At 40.6% G+C, this 22,951-nt stretch overlaps 1 protein-coding gene and 1 long non-coding RNA gene across 2 annotated transcripts in view; one reads left to right on the top strand and one right to left on the bottom strand.

The window, feature by feature from the left end:
* Positions 1-22,951, bottom strand: part of PALLD (palladin, cytoskeletal associated protein) — a 439,505-nt gene that overhangs the window by 46,831 nt on the left and 369,723 nt on the right. Inside the window, exon 10 of the mRNA XM_032174072.1 lies at positions 3,400-4,071. Within this exon, the coding sequence (XP_032029963.1) occupies positions 3,400-4,071 (672 nt within the window). The remainder of the gene's footprint in view (positions 1-3,399; positions 4,072-22,951) is intronic.
* LOC131383141 (uncharacterized) lies at positions 8,389-17,871 on the top strand. The gene is made up of 3 exons (XR_009212943.1): positions 8,389-8,470; positions 13,960-14,035; positions 17,785-17,871. It is a non-coding gene; the product is annotated as an uncharacterized LOC131383141 (long non-coding RNA).

Raw genomic sequence — 22,951 nt, 5'->3', positions numbered from 1 at the left:
GCTGATTTACTATGTGGAGAAACATGGTTACAGCAATGGAGGCTGTAACACCAACTTACCAGCAATAGTGAGGGGAGTAGAATACATTAATTTTATAAAAGTGCAAACAGATACCTCTAAGGCATGCTCTCCTTACTGCCTCCATCTAAAAGAGTTTGTCAACTTAATATTTGTATCTGTCGACAGCTTTGTGCAGGGCAATATTTTCTTTGCCAGTGACCCCAGTAAATTTGGGGAAGATGTAGCATAAAGGAAGAAAGGCATTTGAGGAACTGTATGTATAGAAGTCCCCCAGACCGTAGTCAACCTCTCTCCAGCTCACAGAACAGCATGCAGTTGGTTGACTGTGGTCTGGGGAACTTCTATACATACAGTTCCTCAAATGCCTTTCTTCCCCAGATTTACTGTCTTTTGCCTCGGCTTTGTGGTTTATCACTGACATCCATGACCTTTGTTCCCTGCTTTGACCTCTGCTACCCAAACATATGAGAAACAGAACCTTATCTCCACCAACTGTTTAGAAACAGTACTTACTAACCTTCCTGTCTACAGGTGAAAATAAGAAGTGTGAAACAGAATACAACAGCAAGTATACAAGTGATGATTAAGAAAACTAAGAGGGGCTGGGCACAATGGCTCAGGCCTGTAATCTCAGCACTTTGAGAGGCCAAGGCAGGCGGATCACCTGAGGTCAGAAGTTTGAGACCAGCCTGGCCATCATGGTGAAACCCCTTCTCTACTAAAAATACAAAAACTGAACGGGCGTGGTGGCTCACACCTGTAATCCCAGCTATTTAGGTGGCTGAGGCATGAATTATTGGAACCCAGAGGCGGAGGTGGCAGTGAGCTGCAATTGCACCACTGCATTCCAGCTTGGACAACAGAACAAGACTACTGTCTCAGAAAAAAAAAAAAAAAAAGAAAAGAAAACTAAGATATTGGAAAAACAAGGCAAGTGAAAAAAACCTAATGAATTTCTACTTCATTGCGTTATATATAATCAGTCTATTTGTTGGTACTTGATATATATGGCAAAACCATCCAGCTAAAGAAATAACACTTATAAGTGAAACTGAATATATACATCTTATGATAACTTGGCAGTTCCTGCAAGTTCCAGGATGCCAAAGTCATGTCAGCCCTGATAGGGACACTCAATCTTTGGCAAATTATTTGGATTATGATGATAAACAAAAATAGTAACATTTTTGTTTTTAATTCAGAATGCAAATGACAGATCCCATAGTATGCCAGAGGAAAAACATGTTTCAAAAGACACATTTATCAAACCAAAATAATGAATTCTTCAAGTGTGTGTGATTTAGCAACAGGAAAATTCCTTGAGGACAAAACGGTAACCACATAATAATGGCTTACTGAGCAGGCACGGAGCTAAAAATCTGTAGTCTGGTATTGCCACTTCCATGTCATAGCACTTAACTATCTTTGGGTGGTTTTCCATGGCCACAAAATCAGCATGACTTCTCCATTAATTTTTAAGAAATGGCAGGAATGACTGGACTCTTGTGGTAACAATTATAAGCTATTTTGACTCCATAAAATGAGTCACTGTGATAGATGGTGACAAGAAGCAAGTGCTCCTGTTACTTGAGGTAAGCCCTCAAAACTGCTTATCTTCTTAAGGTTTCAAAGTCACTGATCAGCACAAACTGCTGTTTCTACTAAAAATGATAAATGACACAATCATCACCACCTTTGAAAAACTAATCTTTGATCAAATTCTATATGAGAAATATTCGAACAGATTATTTACACAGTACTCCTCTTCCTGGGGAGCAAGACTTGGTACCCTTTAATGAGAGAGGATGAAAAAGTGTCATGCAACAAATTCTGGCTCTTTGGGTCTAATAGCTTCTTTGTACCAAGATAATACACTTCCTTTTCTAACAGCTAAATAAAAGCTCAAAGAGAAAAATCAGGGGAGAAAGACAAAGGTTCTTCTCAGACAAGTTGACTGACAACTTTTAACAGAAGTCCATTATCACATCATTACTATATTTGGCTCCTTCATTGGACTTGTTTCTTTACATATTCATTTGACTGTGTTTCGTCCAATAAGGATTTGAGAAGAAGCTAGATTTCAAACTCATGTAATCAACATTTAGGAAGTGCCCAACAAAAGAAGCATTGCTAACTGAAGCTGCCTGGTACACCTTTGTCGAGGCCCGACATAGCAATGCTTGCCTTTAAGGTGGCATTAGTGTATCCTAGCAATGGAACACTTTTATAGATGAATGAAAATAACTTGAATTCTAAGATCTTCTCCTTTTTACTCTTTAGTAGAGTTTCCTTCTTTTTCTCTCTGAACAATAGTATGCTTCTGGCAAACTCTGAAGTAGGATTTCAGCAGGAAGAGTTGAGATATGGGTGCTGGCTTAACCTTTGCGAGCACTTCCTCATTTTTGAAATCTTCAGTAAAATGAGTAAGTACTACCGTTTACTCATTTTACTCTTCAACCAAACATGCCAAACACCTGTACTGTATTTTTTTTTTGAGGATTTTGCTGTACTTCTGTAGGTGTTATTTATCCTCAAACATTTTCCATTTTAAAGACCTCATAGGGCTGCCACATCATCACTGTGATGTAAGGAGAGACATATTAGATCACCTGCAAACAGAGAGGAGGCACGTAATGTATCTCGAGATCACAGGCCAGGGACAAAACTGGCATCATAATTTCTCCACTAGGTTGCATACACCCTCATTTCTGTACATCAAAACATAAAGACATTTACATGCTTTTGCCCCCTTCCAGTCAATCACTAGATTTACACAAACGCTTATTTCTTAAATCTGTTAATTTGGGTTTTTCAAAAACACTAAGTATATACTTAATAACCAAACTCCTTCACATCCATTGTAATGCTGGCATGAAATATTATAATAAAACACCTAGTCTGGTGGTGAGAGCATGGATTCACGCCTCCGTTTAGTGGCTATGTGACCCTGGGCAATTTATTTAACTCCTAGACTCCTCATTAGTTCAACTGGGGCAATGCTACCTCTTAGGAATGTTGTATCAAATGAAATAATACATGCAAGTTGCTTAGCACAGTGCTCAATAAATGGTAGCTAATGCCCCCCCCCCGTCATAATGATTGAGAGGGCACTGCACAGATTTTGAATAGTTCCTGATGAGAATCTCATATTAACTCAGACGAAAAAGTTCTGATTTTGATAATGTTAAGTGGCTACGCAAGTATCACTGAGTCAAATTGCCCTTAAGAATTTTTACATCGCACGGAGGGAAATGTGTGAAATGCTACTGGGGCGCTCTGGGTTGCAGGCTGATGGGAGCGCGTGTATGGCGATGTGGGAGTCCCAGGACGACCCGAGGCGGAGGGGCAGGGAGGCGGAGGACTGCGGCGGTTACTCACGCGGGGGTGACACCCTTGGGCAGCCCCAGGGCGTTGACGGCCGCCGGCGGCGGCTGCGAGGGCAGCAGAGCGCTGAGGAAGGCCGCGGGCGTCTGGCTGTGGCCGAAGCGGGTGGCAGGCGACGAGCAGTGGGACGCCTGCCCCGGGCTCGGGAGAGGCGGTGGTGGCGGCGGCAGTGGGAACACGTCGGGCACCGGGAAGGCAGCAGTAGGGCTGAAGACCGGGGGCGGTGGGGGCGGGGGCGACGGGGAGGAGGAGCCCCACGGGGCGTCGGGCTCGGTGCCGAAGGGCTGCGCGAAGGGCGGCACGGGCGCGCGGCCGAACTGCCTCGGCGTCGGGGACATGGGCGACGGGAGGCTGGACGAGCTGGGGCTGGAGGCCGGCGTGCCGTGGCCCGACGCGGGCCCGAGGTTCTGCGCGGCGATGAACTGCTTGGGGCGCGCGTAGTTGAAGGAGCCGGAGGACTGCATGGCGGGGGCGGAGCGAGAGGCCAGCGCGCTCATGGGCTCCGGGGACGCGGGCGGCGTGCAGGCCGCGAGCTCGGGGAAGGCGGGCGGCGGCGGGAAGGGGGGCGAGGGCGGCGCGCTGCGCGGGGCTGGCGGAGGCTGCCGAGCGCCGGCCTCCTGCTCCAGTCGGATTTGGTTCTGGAGTTGCTGGATCTTCAGAGGGTCCCTGGGGGGAGAGAGAGAAGCGACACCTTCAGAGCGGGAACGGCCAGGAACGTGCATTCCGGGAGTGAGCTCAGCTTGTGAGCATCGCTTGGCACTTAGGCCAGCTACAGAGAACACCCAGGGAACGGGCACACGTCAGCAGCCCGAAGTGTGGTGCCAGCAGTTCATTCCGGACCAAGCGCTAAGTCAGTAAAGTATGCTCGCCCATTTCACTGTCTCATTTAGTTTCACATAAGGTGATCCCAACCAGTTTACAAATCCTGATGGAAATTTTGTCTGACTTCCAGGAGCCATATTTTGTTTTTAACGGATCAAGAAATATTAAGAGAAAAACGTTTCGACATCAGTTCTCAGTCCTCTCATTCGTAGCCAATTTTTGGTAAAAGAATTCTATCAAAATGAGAAAGTTAAAAGCAAAAAAAAAAAAAAAAAACCAAACAAAAAAACAAACAAAAAAAACCACTTGGTTGAAGTTATATTTGGCAGATTTAGGTTAGTCCAATTTGCCTACTTCAGTGCTGTCAACTCTACAGTCAATAAATACCACAGGTGGATTTTTAAAAAAATTTGCTTTCATCTCTACATTTGTCCCCTAAGAAAGTCTTTATGCAAAATTTTAGTAGTAAACTAATTGCCAATTTCTTACACAAACCTTAATGCACACTGATACTGTATGTTATTTCAAACACATGTAAACAAGTGACATCTATAACAGGTAGGTGTTCAATAAACAATAGCAAAATATTTTATAGTAATGTATATTTAATTCCCCCAAATATTTACCATTGAGAAGAGATAGTTCAAATTTTTATTTCTGAAATAAGAGTAAGCAGCTAGCAATGATCTAATATCTCACTCTTTTACTCAAACTTTGCTGTACATCCAGGATGTTTTCCTTTATTCACATGAGGTAAACATAGGGATAGCTGTCAAAAGAAACTTCAACAGCAGGTGGCACTGTAACAAGCAGATAAAACAAGTATCTATGAATAGACAATAAACCTTTTAAAACTAAAAATCAGATCCCAAAACTTTCTTATCCATAGGCAAAAATCAAGCCTTCAGAGACTCAGCAATACAAAGAATTGAAGCGGCCAATAAAAAGTGAAAAAATATCTAGGTCTTTTCGCAAGTATCATGAGCTGTGGGAACATCAGCAAGTTCTAAACTCTTTCCTGTGTCTTCTGTTCCCTTCTATAATTATCCAGTAAAGTGATTACACTTAAGTCCATGAGAAGACAAAGACACACTTTCCTGGGAACTGAAAAGTGTAATGAGGAGATGGTTCTATGTTCTTAATATGTACAGAGCATCAAATACTTGAACAGCAAAGAACTTTGTGGGGTCCTATTGAACTTGAGTATTTTAAAAGTAGCCATGTCACTGCTGGGATTCACCACTGCCCTGAAGTTCCAGATGTCTGTGTGGTTTGGGTAGACCGTCCAGCACATGTACTCTGGCATTCATTCATTTAGAACTGGCCCAGGAATAGAACTCATAAAAACCACCCACTAGCTCTAAAATCCATTATCCAGCACTCTCCATTCCGAGTCCCCAAATGCTTCATCTCCCTGCCTTTGCTGTCTCTCTTACATTTCCTCACTAGGGGAACATGCATCCCAGTCCCAGGATGTTTATCATCAACACTCTTCCACACCCTTCAGCTGACCTCTGCATCTGGATTGGAAGCCATCTGTGTGGCTCTTCTCAAAGGCGCTGCTCCTCTACTCTGTGAGCCCACCTGGGCTCACGATGGCCAAAGCCACAGCTGTGTTTTAAGTATTTTAGGCTTGGCCTGGCATCAGCAAATTGCTGTGTGTGGTGGCTCTGCTGAAGTAGCTACAGACATCATATCACGCTCTGTACTTGATGTGAGGATTCCCTGGCCCCAGGATTAGGGAGTGACTCTTGAGAGCCAGTCTTCAAAGAAACCAGGGCAGGAAAGCCCAGACCAGGACTATATTGGTTCGAAACTTCTCCATGGGTCAGCCTATTCATTCGGGCATTAAAAAGAACCACCATGTTTGCTAACCCAAGTGGGCTTAAAGCTGTGGAAGTGCTACCTTTAGTATGAAGTGACAGTTTAAGAAATTATTAATGTAGCATTTCACAAGAAATGAATGGGCATTCTAGTGATTTGGCTGCTAGTATATGCTGCGGTGAAGAGCTTTTCTAGAGTTTTGACTTCCCATTTTTTAGTGGTTCAGTGAGGCATGAAGAATATAATATGCAGGGACTGGAGGGGGTGGGGAAAAGGAGCACAAAAACATTTATTTTGAATTTTAAAGTGTCTGACTTTATTTCTGTGCAAATGATAATCTTTTAAATACTTGAGTTAAATGGATTTCATATCTAGACTGTGATGTGATGAAATGCACAATTTTACCATTTTCTTCTTCCTCATTAAGCTATTTTTAGAAAAGTTGATTTTCACAGAGATAAAAAGGCCAAAAGAATGAAAGGTACCAGAAAGGCAAGGTTGCCTATAGCTTTTGGAAATTACTTAGAAGTTATTTGTCATAAGAAATTCATTACTTCTTTAGTTTCTCCATTTTTTTTCTGCTGTCTTTTCTCTGAAAAAAAGAAACTGAACTTTTTGGAAATACTATGTATTTCCAAATAGTATGACAAGTTAAGGGTTCTAGATAGCCCTAGTTGCAAATGTACTTTGAGTATCATTTGTTTAAATCTTTGGTCTTGCACAAGTAATTCATCAAATTTCTCCCAGCTTTTTTCCCCTCTCCCCACCATACCCCTAATTCAAAAAATCTAAGCAATTCCCCACTCTTGCCCATCCTTCAATTCTAAAAGTTTTGATACTGAAGGAAAGGAGACTGTCTAGACCTGTCACAGTCTACTTACACATGGGAAGACTGGTTTTAAGTAACACTCAAGGCCACAGCGCAAGTTACCTGCAGAGCCAGGTTAGAACCTGTGTCTGTCCCTGCTCTTTTCACTACATCAGGCATGTAACATAAAAGGACCCTGACCTTCAATGTGACTTAAAAAAAAAAATCTGTGACTATATTTTCCTTCTGAGGACTTTATTCACTTTTATACCTTACTGCAGCTGTAACATCGAGGGCCTTTAGGATCTGAATCATCAGTTAAGGTTTTAAATACATATTTAAGAATATATTTAAGAGTATTTGACTTCAAACTTGATTTCATGCTAACTCAATAGATTCCCCTCATACATTATAGAAAATAACTCCCCTACCCCAGTGGTTTGCACAAAGCTTTCAACAAGAATAATTTTACAGATGGTTGGATGGGGCAAAAATTTAGATTTGACAGAGATAAGGAGAGGTGTATGACCCAATTTATTTTCTAATTCAGTCATCTCTCCTGCCACTAGATTAAAGTCAAGTTCAGAAAAAGTTAACCACACTAAAAACAGTGTCCCAAGTGGCAGAATGGCACATGACAAAAAGGGCTAGAGTCACAGTTAGATCGAACTGGCTTGGAACCCCAGCTCAGCTGGCTACTAGCTTGTGGGGTCCTTGTGAGAATTAAATGAGCACAGTGCCTGGTTCAGAGTATGAGCTCAATAAATTATCTTTCGCAGCAGAAGAGAATCATGTCAATCCTGGTTACTTTACAAACCAGACCTTTTAAAACAGGAACAATGTTTTACTTATTGCAGGGGATGTTTCCCTTCAGCTATTTCCATTGCAAGTGGCTGGCAAGGGAACAGCAGTGGCAGGTGGGCAGATGGGGAACTGGAGATGGGGCTGTCATGAGACCAGCTAAGATGGCTGGTTTTAGCACTGCTCCTCCCGCTTCTCCTCAACACGAAGCTGTAGGGCACTTATCATGTGCCCAGCACTGGAGATACACACCAACCCTAGGAGGTAAGGATGGTTATCCCCATTTAAAAAATTCACCATCAGTTAGTGAGGTCAAGTAATGTGTCCAAGGGCAGAACCTGGATGTGAAGGGCTGGCTGGCTCAGAAAGCCTGGTGCTACATCATTCTCTATAAAGTGCTCAGTAAACAAAAAAGGTTTGTTAAAATGTTGGCTATTATTACTACATATCACTTTTTCTCTGGGAAACCGCAACCCACGTTTAAAATAAATGATGTGAAAGTAAACTTCTGGAAAACAACTTTTATGTAAATTGGAAATTCTTGGTATGTCTCTCTGGAGTAGTATCTGGATTGCAAGTAATTTATCCCCTGCTCATAATAATAAAGATGGGGTATTCGTAATTGTCCAGAAAAACTCTTGAGATCACAAAGCTGAAAAATATTTGTGATCTATGAATAAATATGCTGTTGGTTTATATGCTTTCTTTCATATTTGACTGTGTGACAGAAGCCATTGTATGAAGAGTTGCAAGACTGTACCCTCTGAACCATAAGCTCCTCTGGTCCTGATATTTATAAGCACTTTAAAGGTAAGGAGGGTAACTTTCGGCATCCTCACAGCACCTGGCCAAACACTAAACATGGGTGGACTCATCACTGTCAATGACAACAATGATATAAATTTCTTACTGCAATTTCTGTACCCCACTGGGTTCATCAGGCATATTCAGTACGACATTCCTATACTAGGAGGGTCCCATATTGGACTGGGAAATCTTAAGAATTTTCAAATGAAGGTAGGTAAGTGATTTAGGGGTAAGCTGGTAGGTATTTCCACAATATATTCCCATCTGGCTAAGATTAGCTCAGTATCATATGCATGAGACTTCAATGTATCAATTCTGGGAATGTATAAAATAGAAAATAAAACTCCTACAAGGGCTTCCCACTCAGGTAGTACCGATTCAGTTCCATCTATAACTTTATTATAGTAATGCTTCAACTGTCTTTTAAAATTCTATTACTCATAGCTCAATTGATATCTTCATATCACAGAAGCTAGGTCCACTGCATGAAGGTCAATATCTAACAACTTGATTTGTTTAGCAGTAACTTATGATTGCCCCTTAGGAAAAGGTATGTAAATCCCAATCTTAAGAATAATCATTTATTTACACAGCAAGGATTAATAAAAGACAAATGAGAATGTATTGCACTGGGCTTATGGGAGGTTGTAAGTGCAAAAATTAATTCAAATACATTCCCCTAAGGTTGGGGGAGAAGGCAGGGATAAAAATCTGGATTTTCTCCAAAGTACCATAAACAAAAAAATGCTAGAATTAAATTAAAATTGATTACTGCTTGGGAATATGTGTAAGTTTAAAATGTATTGCAAAAGGACATAGGTTTCTTTACAAAGCCCTGTTTTTTGACCTTTAATGCATTCTGAACCTTTTGTAAATTGTGCTGACTTTCCAAACAAAGCCAGAACTGAACACGATTACGGAGGAGGGCTCAGGGGAGAAGTGACCTGAGTGACATCAGCACATGACTTGAGGCTCTTTTAGAGAGCCTTTTCCTTTGAACTTAGAATAAGAGCCATATTTGGCTCTGCCACAGAAAAACAGTAGCTTTGTATGTCTTAATGCATAAAGTTGATCTCTATTTGAAGTCATTCCATGTACCGATAGAGAGAGAGAGAGAAGGAGCGATTGATGACCAATTCCTAATCCTCCTGGGAACTTCTCTGGAATATCAAAGGATGGCTGAGTCTCTCATGTAACATAAGGAATAGGAATGAGAGGTAGGGGAGATGGTGCTCTTCAAGGGTCAGTAGCAATGTGAACTGTTTCTCAGAAGTTGACTCCTGCCGCTGGCTCCCAGATGTTGAGATGTCTCATCTAGGAGGTGTGTGGAGATCCAACTCTCTGTGGGGTAAATGGTCACTTTGGCTCTGAGAGGGCTGCAGGATGTGGTCCAAAGCATTTATAGCCCCACCAGAAGAGCAGGATTTGTAGCCTGACATAAATTGCATATGATAAGGGACAGGCTTTGCCAGTGCCTGCAGTTGTGATGTGCCTGAGGAATCTGACTAACACAGAACGCTGGGCGCTTCAGTCCCAGCCTCTTTTTGGGGGAGGAATCCAAAGTCAGCTTCTAAAAGAGTCAACTCTGCATCACAGTTAAATGCCCAAAATGATTTTCATTTCTGCTGATGCAAAGGCCAGTGAAAACAGCAGGAAGATATTAGTTGATTCTTATAAAAACTATGCTAATTTAGTGGACATTAAAAGGAATCAATACTGACTGTTCCTAATAGAAAATGTTTGGTTTTAATTCTTAACATAGACAAAGTACATTTTGAAGAAAAATCTGTTTTTCAACCTTTTTTTTTCAATGCTTGAAGCAAAATCAGTGATCTCATTTCTAATTGAAACACCAAAGAAAAGCTCCCTGTGAGACAGATGTTGAGAAACTTTAAGGTCTTAAGTATAAAATTTCTCTGAGATTTTGAAGAATTAGGGAAGAAAGGACAGACAGATATTTCACTTTCTGTCTTCCAATGAAATGACAAATTTGGCATATTTTAAGGTTTCATATGGTTAATGTTTCCCCAACTTTTCATTTTCATTCATCATACAGTGGCTGGTGCCATCCCTTGTGTCAGTCCCATCATAGCTTATGCTTGCTGGGTTGAATACATCCAGAACAGTGGTATGCAGTCAGTATTTATAAGAGTCAATTACTACTAAGGGCAGAGTGTCATCTCTTTCCAAACAAATAACCATTATCTACTCCCCAAATGTCTTTACAAAAAATAGCAATCCTCCCACTTTGCTGAGCCCTCCATTTTCAGTATCTTCCTCTTTACTCACAGGGAAGTCACTCAATAAATATCTGCTGAATTGAAATTAAATCCCTAGATTTCTATACAATATAAAACTCCCTGTTCCATCAAGCTGTATGGCATTCAGCAACACACAGTTGCATTTTCCTAAGGGAGTACTCTTGGAAATAAAGCCATTATCATGCAGGTTATTTACAAGTAAAAACATGGAGTCAGCCCAGTAGAGAAATGTTCAAATAGTGCAGCTCCTGCTCTGCCACGTTCTGTTTATGACTTTGGATACTTCATTTATCCTTTCTGGGGTAGTTTTTCAACTTTAAGGTCCTAATAAGCTTTCAGATTTTATGACCTGTCCTCTTTAGCCCTGTAAGATTTAAACATTATAAAGAACCTAATTTCAAAGAAACTGGTAAACTTGGACGACTAAACGAGTCCAAGTATGGTACTTATTTGTGTGTGTGCATATATTAACCTTATGCATATGCTGTTTTCACACCTATTTCAACTGTTTTTGAAAAATGTATATATCAATTTTTGGAAAACAGAAGAAGATTTTAAAGGCATTCGAGAGGCAGATAAAAACAATTCCATGGTCAATCTTCTTACAAAAGGAAGAATACTTTATTCTGTGAATAATCTGTTCTGTGAATATTCTGTCAACTAACTGGCTAACATTAATTGCATTTTTTTCTTAAGACAGATATACCTATAGATACATTCTACCCAGATCAAGACAAAAATAGCTTTTAGGTTTTGTGTGTCTCAGAATAGTTTCTATGGGGCTAGAGTTGGATGTGGTTCTGCTATAATGCTTTCCCTTAAAGGAAACATGGAAACTATTTCAGTGGGAAGTGGCCAATGTTCTGTTAATAACCCTTACCCCTCTTTCTGCCACAACTCTTTTGAATGTTTAGGCTTTGACATTTCATTCAAATATGAAGATAGGGTTGTGCTATGCTCAGCAGTCCCGTGGCTTTTCTCTGCCCTCATTCTTGATATCTCTGCAGCCTCTGACAGTGGGCTCACCCACGCCATCTTTCGTGAAGCACTCTTCTCCCTTGACATCACTAACACAACTCTCCTTGTTCTCCTACTTCTGGGACTGTGCCTTACTTCCTTCACTGGTTCTCCATCTCTCTAAATCTGGGTACCTTACCAAGATCTAAACTTTACGCTCCTCTTTGCACAAGGAGTCAGTCAGCTGCATCACTCTCGCTCCCTGATCTCTCTAACCCAGCCCTCAGTCCTGAATTCCATTATCCACTTCCATGTAACATAAATGTGCTACTTCACTTCAAACTTATGTCTAGACAGAGCTCCTCTCACCCTGATCTAACTTGTCTCCCTAAAATAATATCTGATATTTAAGATACCCATAATTTGGCCTCAAATAGTCCTAACAGTCTTATCTCCAACTAATGCTGCTCTATCTCTACCTTTTCATTCTTCTAAGTTTGTTACTCTTACTGTTCCCCAAACTGATTTTGAGTTTTCCTTCCTGTTGGCCTCTTCTCATGCACTGCCCTCTTTTGGAAGGCCACCCCCAACAATTTCTCTCCATCCACTGTCTTCATCCTTTTGTGCCCATTTCAATGCCCATTTCTTCTTGAATCCCTCCTAGTAACATCTAGCAGTTCTTACTCCCTCCTCCATACTACTCCAGCCCACAAGGCTGGCACGGGACTGTCAGTTTGGCAGTGGCATTATCATCTCACACACCAGCCCAGATTGCCCAGAACCAGACATGTTCTATCTTCTTGATTATTACAGTGTTTTGCACATAGATGTCACTTACTACCTGTCAAAAGATTGCCAGGCATCCTTTTGTGTGGAATACAGGAAAGGGAAATGCATCTTCTAATAAAGCAGATATATATGTATCAGAGCTCTTATAGTAACAGTACTTATATATTTCTGGCTTGTTAGTATCCAAAATGTGAAACTCCCAAACCTGAATGAGAGCTTTTGTGAACCTGGTAATGCAGCTCCTAATTTGGCATCTGTGAGGCCCTCCATCATGTTCCAGGCAGTGGCAGCCTGTACCAGTGCCCATTTTCCATTTTATTTGGTTATCAGTCAAAAATGCAATAAGTTTATGTTTACCTTGAAGAGAAGTGCCTCGGGGATATTTTCAGTACTTGGTGAGAACTTCAGTCATCTCTAGGCAGTTCTTTTCTTTGATAGGACCCATTCTTCCCATCCCTGCACTGTTCTACAGCCACTTTTTCAAAACATAGACTGTATCCTGAGATAACAAAGTTGGTCCCTATACAGAGAGAGGAAACAGTTCCCTTGTGTGTCCATTGTGTAGCGTAGCAAGTCATAAAAGACCGGACAGAGTGTTTCTAACAAGGCCGCATTGAATGCCTGTGTTGGGGCTAGAATGTAAAGCACTGATGTCTGCCTGGAACATCACACTGATGTCTGTATTCATTTTTCAAGTGTTGTGAAGTACTGCCAGGAATCGCTTATGGCTGATACTAAGTTAAAGAATGTGTAGGTGGAGGTCATGCTTTATCTCTGGAAGGAGAACGCGGCCAATGGTTGAATGCATCGCAGTAAGCATTCATACAAGCAAGTAATGACTCACTAGTAGGTGGAGAATTGAATGAGTTTCTTCTTAAAGTCAATTTCCTGAAACTCCAAGTGTGGCAGACATTTGTTTTTATTCTCTACCATTCTTCTTTCATCTGGTAACAGCACTCCTCCCTCCCTTTACAGACCTGCTTCTACCCTATTCCTTGTGGGTCTGCCAGTCACAATCCTTTTGCCCTTGGTTGCAGGGTGAGCATGTGATCCAGGACTAGTCAGCTGGTATATGGCTTCAGCAAATTATCCAAGGATAAGTATATAATCCAGGTCAGGCCAGGCCAATCAGGGCCTTTCCCTGGGACTTTTCATACTGAAGATGGAAGGGAAATGTGTCTAAAAGGATAGAATCACCTAGAATTCCTGGCCATCATGGAAGGGTCTACAAAAAGGAAGCCAGTACATAAAAAGCAGCCAACTCCTTATATAAAAGAAAAAGGGAGAGAGGCAGGTAAAATTGGAATACTATTTTAGCAGCTGGATCCAGATAACCCTCAGACCAGTTTTATCTCAGAATTTTTCTTTTTCTTTTCTTTTTTTTTTTTTCTCTTCACTTAAATTAGTTCAAATGGTCTCTTAACACTTTTTAGAAAGTGGCCTTGGAAACCAACAAGTCCAATATCCTTATTTTACGATATGCAGATGGAAACACAGGGAGATCAAGAAATTGCTGTTATCAGCTGATTGGTACCAAAGGCCCAATAAGAACATCTTGCTGGTAAGAACAATATAAAAATTAATCTAATAGCACTATTGGAAGTTGATGAATCAATAAATGGATGAATTCATATGTTGTTCATAAACTTGTGAAATAAACCACCAGAAGGGCTAAAAACAAATAGTTTAAAGTGTTTACCTCTGGAAAGTAAGACTAGAAAGAGGTGGAGGGAGGACATCTTTTATTTTTGCATTTTATACTCTTCTATACTGTTTGACTGTTTTTAACTATGTGCATATAAAAAATATAGTGATTAAAAAGACTCTTAAAACATAAAACTCCATAAGTTTGTAACTTAAAGAAGGTCTTAGACAGTAACAAAATATCCTGGAGGCCTGAGAAGGATATCCATTCATCCATTTCCTGTGTTTAAAGCCACCAGTGGAGGCCTTTTCCAAATAATTTCATCAAGCATGACTATTGCTACTACTACTGCCAGCACCAACAGCGTCACCACTATCTAGTGATGAGAGCTAACTGTTCTAGAGCACTTACTATGTACCAAACATAATTTTAAGCACTTTTCCATCTAAACTCATTTAATTTTTATAAAAACCCTAGGAGAGAGGCCACTTGTATTATCTGCATTTTACAGATAAGGAAATTGAGGCACAAAGATATATAGTAAGTTGTCCAAGATTATGCAGCTGGAAAGAAGTGGAGATGGGATTTAAACTGAGGAGCTCCGGCTCACGACCATGACGTTACCATGTCTCTAACCAAAGCACCACGACTTATCTTGTATTTACCATGTGCAATGTGACTTCCTCAGACACAGAGGACCTTTCTGATTTGGGCTCCACTCAAGACTACGGCTCTAAGTCTGCCCCTCCTATACCCTATTTCTTTGTTATTGAGATACAGATATTGCAATGGTGCCCAAAACAGCTATAGAGACAGCCGGGCTATGTCCTGAACACATTCCATACATATAATTTTAGGTAGTTATGTCTCATATGCTAGGCTTAAAAACATTTATTGGAAAAACTATAAGAATGTACAAAGCAACCTGGAGGAGTTGACTTTGAAACTAAGAAATTAAATTTGCTTCCAGAATTTATTTCAGCGTAAGTACCATCAACTAGCATTCATTATATTGAGAAACCAATGAATGGTTGGTCTCTACTAACCAAACATCATGTATTTACAGCTAAATATTATATATCCAAAATGTGAACAGGAAGATGAAACCAACTGATAAAGGTTCTTACTTCACATTTTCCTAGTATTAATTCAAATTTCTGAGAAAAATCAAGAGACATATATCACATAAGAGCAACAAATACTACCATAGAATTTCACGGTATGGAAGTTCCTACATACTTATGGTTCTGTCCTTCACTCTCCTTTTTGAACACAATGTTTGTGGTAGAAAAAAATAAATACAAAAAGAATCATTTCCAAAATAATTAGATTTGAATTCTTAAAAATAGTTTGGTATTTACTTATGTGTTTGTTTATGAATGACACAGGGTCTTGCTCTGTCACCCAGGCTGGAGTAAAGTGGTGTCGTCTTGGCTCACTGCAGCCTCAAACTCCTGGGCTCAAGTGATCCTTCTGCCTCGGCCTCATGAGCAGCTGGAACTACTGGTGTATGCCACCACACCCAACGGGATTTTTTTTTTTTTTTTTTTTAATAGAGACAGGGTCTCACTATGTTGCCCAGGCTCAAGCAGTCCTCCCACCTTGGCCTCCCCAAGTGCTGGGATTACAGGTGTGAGCCACCACACATGGCCTAAATAGCTTTGTTTTTAAATCACCGACAGCCCTTTTTAGCATCTCCTGCCACTGGGCTACTTAGTGCTTTCCCGGGTAGAAGTGACTGTGACACCAATTATCTGTGTGGCCTTGACTAAATCATTCTCGGTCTGACTTTCTTCATATCTTTGCAGTATAGTTGGATTATTTTTAAATAGTCCCCTTTAAATATTTTTAAAATGTGCCCATGCTATAAAATTCATTCTTTAGTCTTTCAAGATTGTACATCTGAATATCACTAATATTACTCATCTGTTATGATATTCCATCTCTTGAGATACTGTATCACTAAATATGATACAATTTAGAAACATTATATCACATGGTGAACAACACTATAAAGATGACTTTTCAAATTTCTATTAACATAGGCCTATAACTGAAGAACTAAACATTTCTGAATAAATAATAATGTAGCCAATAACATTTTCTACATATTTTGGTCTTGCAATCAATGTGAGGAATGCACAGTTGGATCTGGATACTCAGAGCAATGTATTTCCTCTTACAACTCTACCATTGCTAGTTTAAATGCTAATGGCCAAGATATACAAGCCAAAGGGTCCGTGGTCTGAATGCAGGGCTTGCCTATCACCAGACTCCCTTCCCAACCTCTCATCTGAAGAAGGAGAAAGTTCTTGAAAAAGCTCAAAAATGCATTTTGGCAAGCTCAAGAGATGCAGCTTAGCAGCATGAATTAAGAGACTTGTGACTGTGGAAAAGAACTGTAAATTTTAAATGGCTTTGCCCCTTCTTAGCTTTTGACCAGCTGACCTTGACATTCCTTAGAGGCCAAAGGATGAGACGCAGTGAAGACAGTGCTGCCTAGCCATTTCCCCTCAGGAGGCGGCACCACTCCTTCCAGCAGTGGATGAAGTCTATCCAGTGTGTCTTGGGGAGAACTGTAATAAATGAGGCTCCCTCCCTGAGAAATGACTAAAACCACGAAAATAAATTCTTAGATGAAACAGCTCAATTATCTAATGTAATTACTCCTAAGGAAAAAATGAGAGAAATTTATCATAGCTACATGAAGTTTCCAATGTGGTTATATATGACTGTGTATAGTCAACAGTTATTCATCTGGCGTTCTATCAAACAGAGTTTTCTATAATATGGTATCTGTGACTGTTTCCAATACAATAAAAATGCTGCAAAATCTTGAAATGCTTTTCAAAAGAAGAATACTTTATAGTATAGTATGTACAGCTGCAGTATTAAGCTTATTTTGCTGTACTTTATTAATCTTTTCCAAAACATGTAAATAATGAAGTTTGTTGCACACCACATCTGGATTTCATGATTATACTGAAGACTTATAGAGTAGATGGCCCTTCATTTAGGGAAGTAGTATATACACCAGAATGTGCCTTTCCAAGATTTAAACAACGGAAAAAGCCACTGAAGTATGTATAGTACCTGTGTGCCGAGATACACAGGAAAGCATGGAATGTGTGGGTGGAAGGAACCGGGATAATCTCATCCAGCTGAGTAATGAGTACGTTTGGTGCAGTGCCACACAGGAGGCCACCAGCAGAGCCCAGAGTAGTAACTGGGTTTCTCCACTCTTAGCCTCTCAAGTGATGACACCAAGGTGAGAACTTCTTTCACTAAAAGGCTTAATCTTTTAAATAACTGAACCAGAAAGTCATTTCTAACAAGAATACAGATAAACATTACAAAGAACAAAGAAAAGATATGTTCAAAATCTGTCAGGTTCCAACAAGGGTTACTTTTTCCCTGAAGAGAGATGAACCCCATTGCCTAGAAGTAATGTGTAGCTGACTGTCCCGTGGTTCTATGTCTGAGTAACACAGTCTCATCACTCGTGTGTATGTGAGCATATATACATGTATATGACTACAGTGGTATCAGCAATCATGCATATTTTCAAGCTTAAATATGATGAAATTGTTAAAGGACTATAGTCCTAATTACAACTAATACAGAGTATACTTAATCACACTTCTGTTCCTAACTTGTCCTTTTAGGGGTGATCTTATCTCTTGATTGTGGCCACCAGTAAAGAAAAGCGTATCTCCAATCTCAGAAGCACAAGGAGTTCATACCAGGAAACCAAGATTAGTAAGTATTTTTGTGGTGAATACCTTTTGAATAAGACAGGATTAATGTAACAGTTAAAAGGATAGAAATATAAAAGTTACAAACTTACTAGTGATTTTCTTCTTTGGTGTGGACATTTGTTGATCTTTAAAATATATCATGGGAGTAAATAAAAGATCTATAGAATTTACAAAAATGTCAAAATGAACCAGAAGACATTAAAGTCATTCATGATGTATGTTAATGACCTAATAGAGGAAACTTTTTTTTTTCCTTTCAGGAACATCATGTATTGTCTTTCAAAATTACTATATAGGATCAGTGGAACACTGGACACTGACAGAGTGGGCCCTGCAGCCTTCACTGCTTCCTCATGGAGGGATTTCCAGGACGGGGGCCCTCTTTGCCTGTCTCCTCCCCTTGTGGCAAATATGGGTGGGGGTTGGATCTGGGCATGCTTACATCAGCCCCTCCCTTGCTCTTCTCTCTTTGGATCTTGCTTGCAGTGAAAGGGCTTTTTCTTCTTGTGTTTTGGAGGGTGGCATCTGCGCGGAGCTGTTCAATGCTGCCTGTGACTGGGTATTAGTATGCTTAGCTCAAGGTGAAGTATAAGCCAGCTCATGAGGCCCAGCAGTGCATCCCCTTTCTTCTCTGAGTTCTCCCCAGTACAAATTTGGTGCTTGGATCTCTTTCTGACTCCTCAGTTTATCTGTCAAATGGTTCCAAACTTGAGTAGGGAGAGAGGATCAACCCCCGTCAAATGTACATTATTTATGCACTGTAATGGCGTAAAAGAACCCTAGACACATGGGCTCCCTTGCTAATAAGCGCACCTTCAAAGCGATATTCATTATTTAGCATTTATCGGAAGAGGCTGGCCCCAGCTCTGGTGAAGGGCAGAGAAGTGTGGGTGGCCTCACGTGTTCTCAACGTCACAAAATGATAGCATTAAACAGACCCACTCCCCCATGGAAGGCAATCTGACGACCTTCTGTTGATATTGCAACATGTGTCTCTGGCGGCAGGATGTCAGTCCTTACGTCAGGGATATGGGAGGACTTCCTCCACTTCGTGTAGATGCTTTCCCTAAGCAGATCTGGCAGATGCAAATGTATCCCTATCTTCTCATTTCCAATGAAGTTTTAGTATCCACATCCCCTCCTGAAGACAGAAAACTTGTCTTTGTAACCCTTTTTATTTCAGCTGATCTAAATAATTAGTTCAGATTTACCCTGACAAATGGCTTTTACCATTTTCAGTTTCTTACCCTGTAACAAAACACTGCCATCAAGTTTTGATTATGAAAATGGCTGAAGGCAAGGGACCATATGAGAGAGTGCAATCAACAACATAGTCTTTTTGCCCAACATAATTTGACATTTTTGGCTTAGACAATTAAAGCACAATGACTGCTCCTGAAAATCAGTACAGTAGTCATAATAAAACTTTTTTCTTGGCTGGGCACAGTGTTGCATGCCTGTAATCTCAGCACTTTGGGAGGCTGAGGTGGGAGGATCACTTGAGCCCAGATCTTGAGACCAGCCTAGACAACACAGTGAAACCTCATCTATGCTAAAAATAAAAAAATAAAAAAATTAGCCAGGTGTGATGGTGTGAGTCTGTAGTCCCAGCTACTTGCTTGAGCCCAGGAGAACAAGGCTGCAGGGAGCCACGATCACGCCACTACACTCTAGACTGGGTGACAGAACAAGATCCTGTTTCAAAACAAAGCGAACAAAACAACTTTTTGTTTTTAAAATTGAACTGCTTATTGTAACTGCAGACATTTCTATACAATATTTCTTTTTAATCTCTTGAAATTAAATCCTATTTTTTAAAGAATACACATGATTAAATGAAAACAAAAAACCCCTCCAAACCCTATTGGATTTCCAACCTCAGCTCACAACTGATACCTTATACAAAAGTTAACTAATAGCAGTCTTCAACAGGCCAGGGGTGGTGGCTCATGCCTGTAATCCCAGCACTTTGGGAGGCTGAAAGGGGAGGATCACTTGAGCCCAGAAGGTTGAGACCAGCATTGGCAACAAAGTGAGACCCTGTCTCTACAGAAAACTAAAAAATTAGCTGGGCATGGTGATGCATGCCTGGAGTCCCAGCTACTCGGGAGGCTGAGATGGGAGGATCAACTGGGCCCAGGAGGTCATGATCTTGCGGCCACAACACTCTAGCCTGGGGGACAGAGCGAGACCCCATCTCTAAAAAAATTAAAAAATTAAAAAAATCTTCAACATAAATGTGAATCTAAAACTATAAAATTTCAAGAAGGAATCATAGGAGAAAATCTTTGTGACCATAAGTTAGGTAAAGATTTCTTAGATAAGACAACAAAAGGGTGACCCATAAGAGAAAAAAAATTGATGAATTGGGACTTCATCAAAATTAAAAACCTCTGCTCTTCATAATGCAAAAGATATAAAGAGAACACTGAAAATACATCTTCATCTCTTACTTTTTCTTCCCAGTCCAATTTCCCTCTCCAGCATCAACCAAATACTGTGACCATTTCTCAAGTTCCCTCCTAAGCCAGCCCATACATAATAAGCACATAGATATACACTGTGTGGTGGTTCTACTGCTTTTTTACCGAGTTTGTTTAAACACAAAACTTCCGTATTCAGTAGATTTATTTGATTATTCAGTGTAGTCCTACACTCCCAACAGCATTCACTGGTCATCCACGTAGCCGAGGCAAAGTTCTTTGGAAGTAATTAGTTTTGAAGTTTACTTAAGCAAATATGGAAACAAAACATTAAAATTTTTAATTCGTTTGCCTTGGCTAAAACAAACAAAAATTATTTCCTAAGTTATCAGCTCACTGTGTATTATTTAGGCCATACTTCCTATTTTAGCTATGTCAGCTGTGGTATCCTGGGGGAAGATGTTGTCATGTGGGGCCTCACACCAAAATATTATTTGAAGTACACAGAAACCAGCTTCTTCAATTTCTTCCATTTCTTTGGGTATTGTGTTTTTAAATAATGAAATTCTCTCTTAAAGAAAAATGAGGATCTCTTTAGTCACGTTGAGGACTACAGGAAGTATTTGCCTCAGGCTGAATTTTTTGTTTTTTGAGACTCTGTCATCCCAGACTGGAGTGCAGTGGCACGATCTCAGCTCACTGCAACCTCTGCCTCCTGAGTTCAAGCGATTCTTGTGCCTCAGCCTCCCAAATAACTGGGATTACAGATGTGCGCCACCAGGCACAGATAATTTTTGTATTTTAGTAGAGACAGGGTTTCACCATGTTGGCCAGGCTGGCCTCAAACTCCTGACTTCAAGTGATCTGCCCACCTCGGCCTCCCAGAGTGCAGGATTACAGGCAGTAGTCACTGCGCCTGGCTCTCAGGCTGAATTAAAATCACCTTTCACACTCCACAGCACAACTCACTCACTCAACTATTGGAGTGAGCAAGAAGAGTACTCCCATCTCTCTTTTATTATCTTGTTTTATTTACTTCACAGCATTTATTACTGAAATGACTACATTGATGTGTTTCTTTTTAGACTTTCTGCCTCTGCCCCGACTCTAGCCCTGGGAGTCAGAGGGGGCTTCTGTCCACCTGTGCATGGCTGTGGTTGAGGATCTGGTATCAACAGATCGTTCTCCACCATATCAACTCCATTTCTACCACTGGGATTGGCCCTTATTACTGTTATCTGGTTTGTACACCCAGCAGCAGTTTTCAGACGTGAAAAGATAAGAGATGAGCATTTAGAGTAATTACCATCAATTCTGCAGCACTGGTTCGGGTGTAAAGGTTGTGTGTTTACCTGATTTCACATCCTCCAGACCTGCACTGTCCCACTTTGGTAGCCGTTAGCCAAATGTAACTATTAAGTGCTTGAACAGTGGTTAGTCAGAATTGAGATGTGTTATAAGTGTCAAGTACACAGCAGATTTAAAAAATGTAGTTTAAAAAGAGATTGGAAAATGATCTTATGACTAATTTTTATATTATTTACATGTTAAAATAATATTTTGAATATACTGGGTTAAATAACATGTACTATTAAAATTAATTTATTTTTCCTTTTTAATGTGACTACTAGAAAACAAACTGCATACGTGGTCTTCATTTGTGGTGGTTCACATTCTATTTCTACTGTACGGTACTCCTTGAGGCCTAGTTCTAAAAGTTCCCTCACTTCTCACAAGGGTTACTATCTGTTTGTCCTACTAGAGGTTCGCCAGATGCTCTACTGAACAGGAATTATACAGCAGAGCCTCAGAATCTAAGGACTTGGTCTCTGAGGGACCAATATTTGGGGTAGTGGTGATACATTTGTCCACGATAGTGGCAAAAAGTTGTCCTCCAATTTTTTACAAGTTTCCTAACTTATTTGCTGACTTCCCATCAAGTAATATTAGAAATGATTCTAAGCTTGCATTTCTCAAACCTTTCCACTCTTCTAAGACATCCACACATGGTCAGCATGTCTGGGGCACCGGTGGTGCTACCTATCGACAGATGAGAGCCCTCCACCTCCAGCAGAGCCTTCTCCTTCAGGCAGTGAGAGAAGACTCCGTTTCCATAGAGAGGCTCATCCTGTTCAGATCAACTACAAGGCCACAGTTGTAAAGCAGTCAGTCCTGCCAGCAGCTGTGAGCATGGATAACTATCAGTCATGGGGGGAATCTGTCCCCTCCAAAGACATAGGGTAAAAGGCAGAAGATAGCAGGCTGTGGGGTGGAGATGAATTTGACTTTTCCCTCACGTGAAATGCAGTGTAAGCCCCGAGTCACGTAACAGAGCAAAGCAAAAATGTCATTAACACGTTGACAGGAGGAAGGAATGACCAATTATAACGCTGAGGTTTTATGTTTAAATGCTACAAATTTTTCTCCAGTTTACAAATACGTTTAAATAAAAGTCTTAATGCAAAAGTCCAAAAATGATAGTCTACTGTCTTAAGACGCACAGACTATTTTTATATTTAGAGTAAGGTGAGGGGGATGGGAGTGAATCTAGATTGAATAGTGCCAGACGATGGGCAGAACGTGACTCTTAAACACACATTATCTTTCTTCTAAGAAGCTACTATTGCTTCCTTCTGAAAGCCCGCTCTGGA

Source organism: Hylobates moloch, unplaced genomic scaffold (genome assembly GCF_009828535.3).
Source record: "Hylobates moloch isolate HMO894 unplaced genomic scaffold, HMol_V3 SCAFFOLD_3, whole genome shotgun sequence".
Taxonomy (NCBI): Eukaryota; Metazoa; Chordata; class Mammalia; order Primates; family Hylobatidae; genus Hylobates; species Hylobates moloch.
This window is presented reverse-complemented; position numbering and strand designations above follow the sequence as displayed.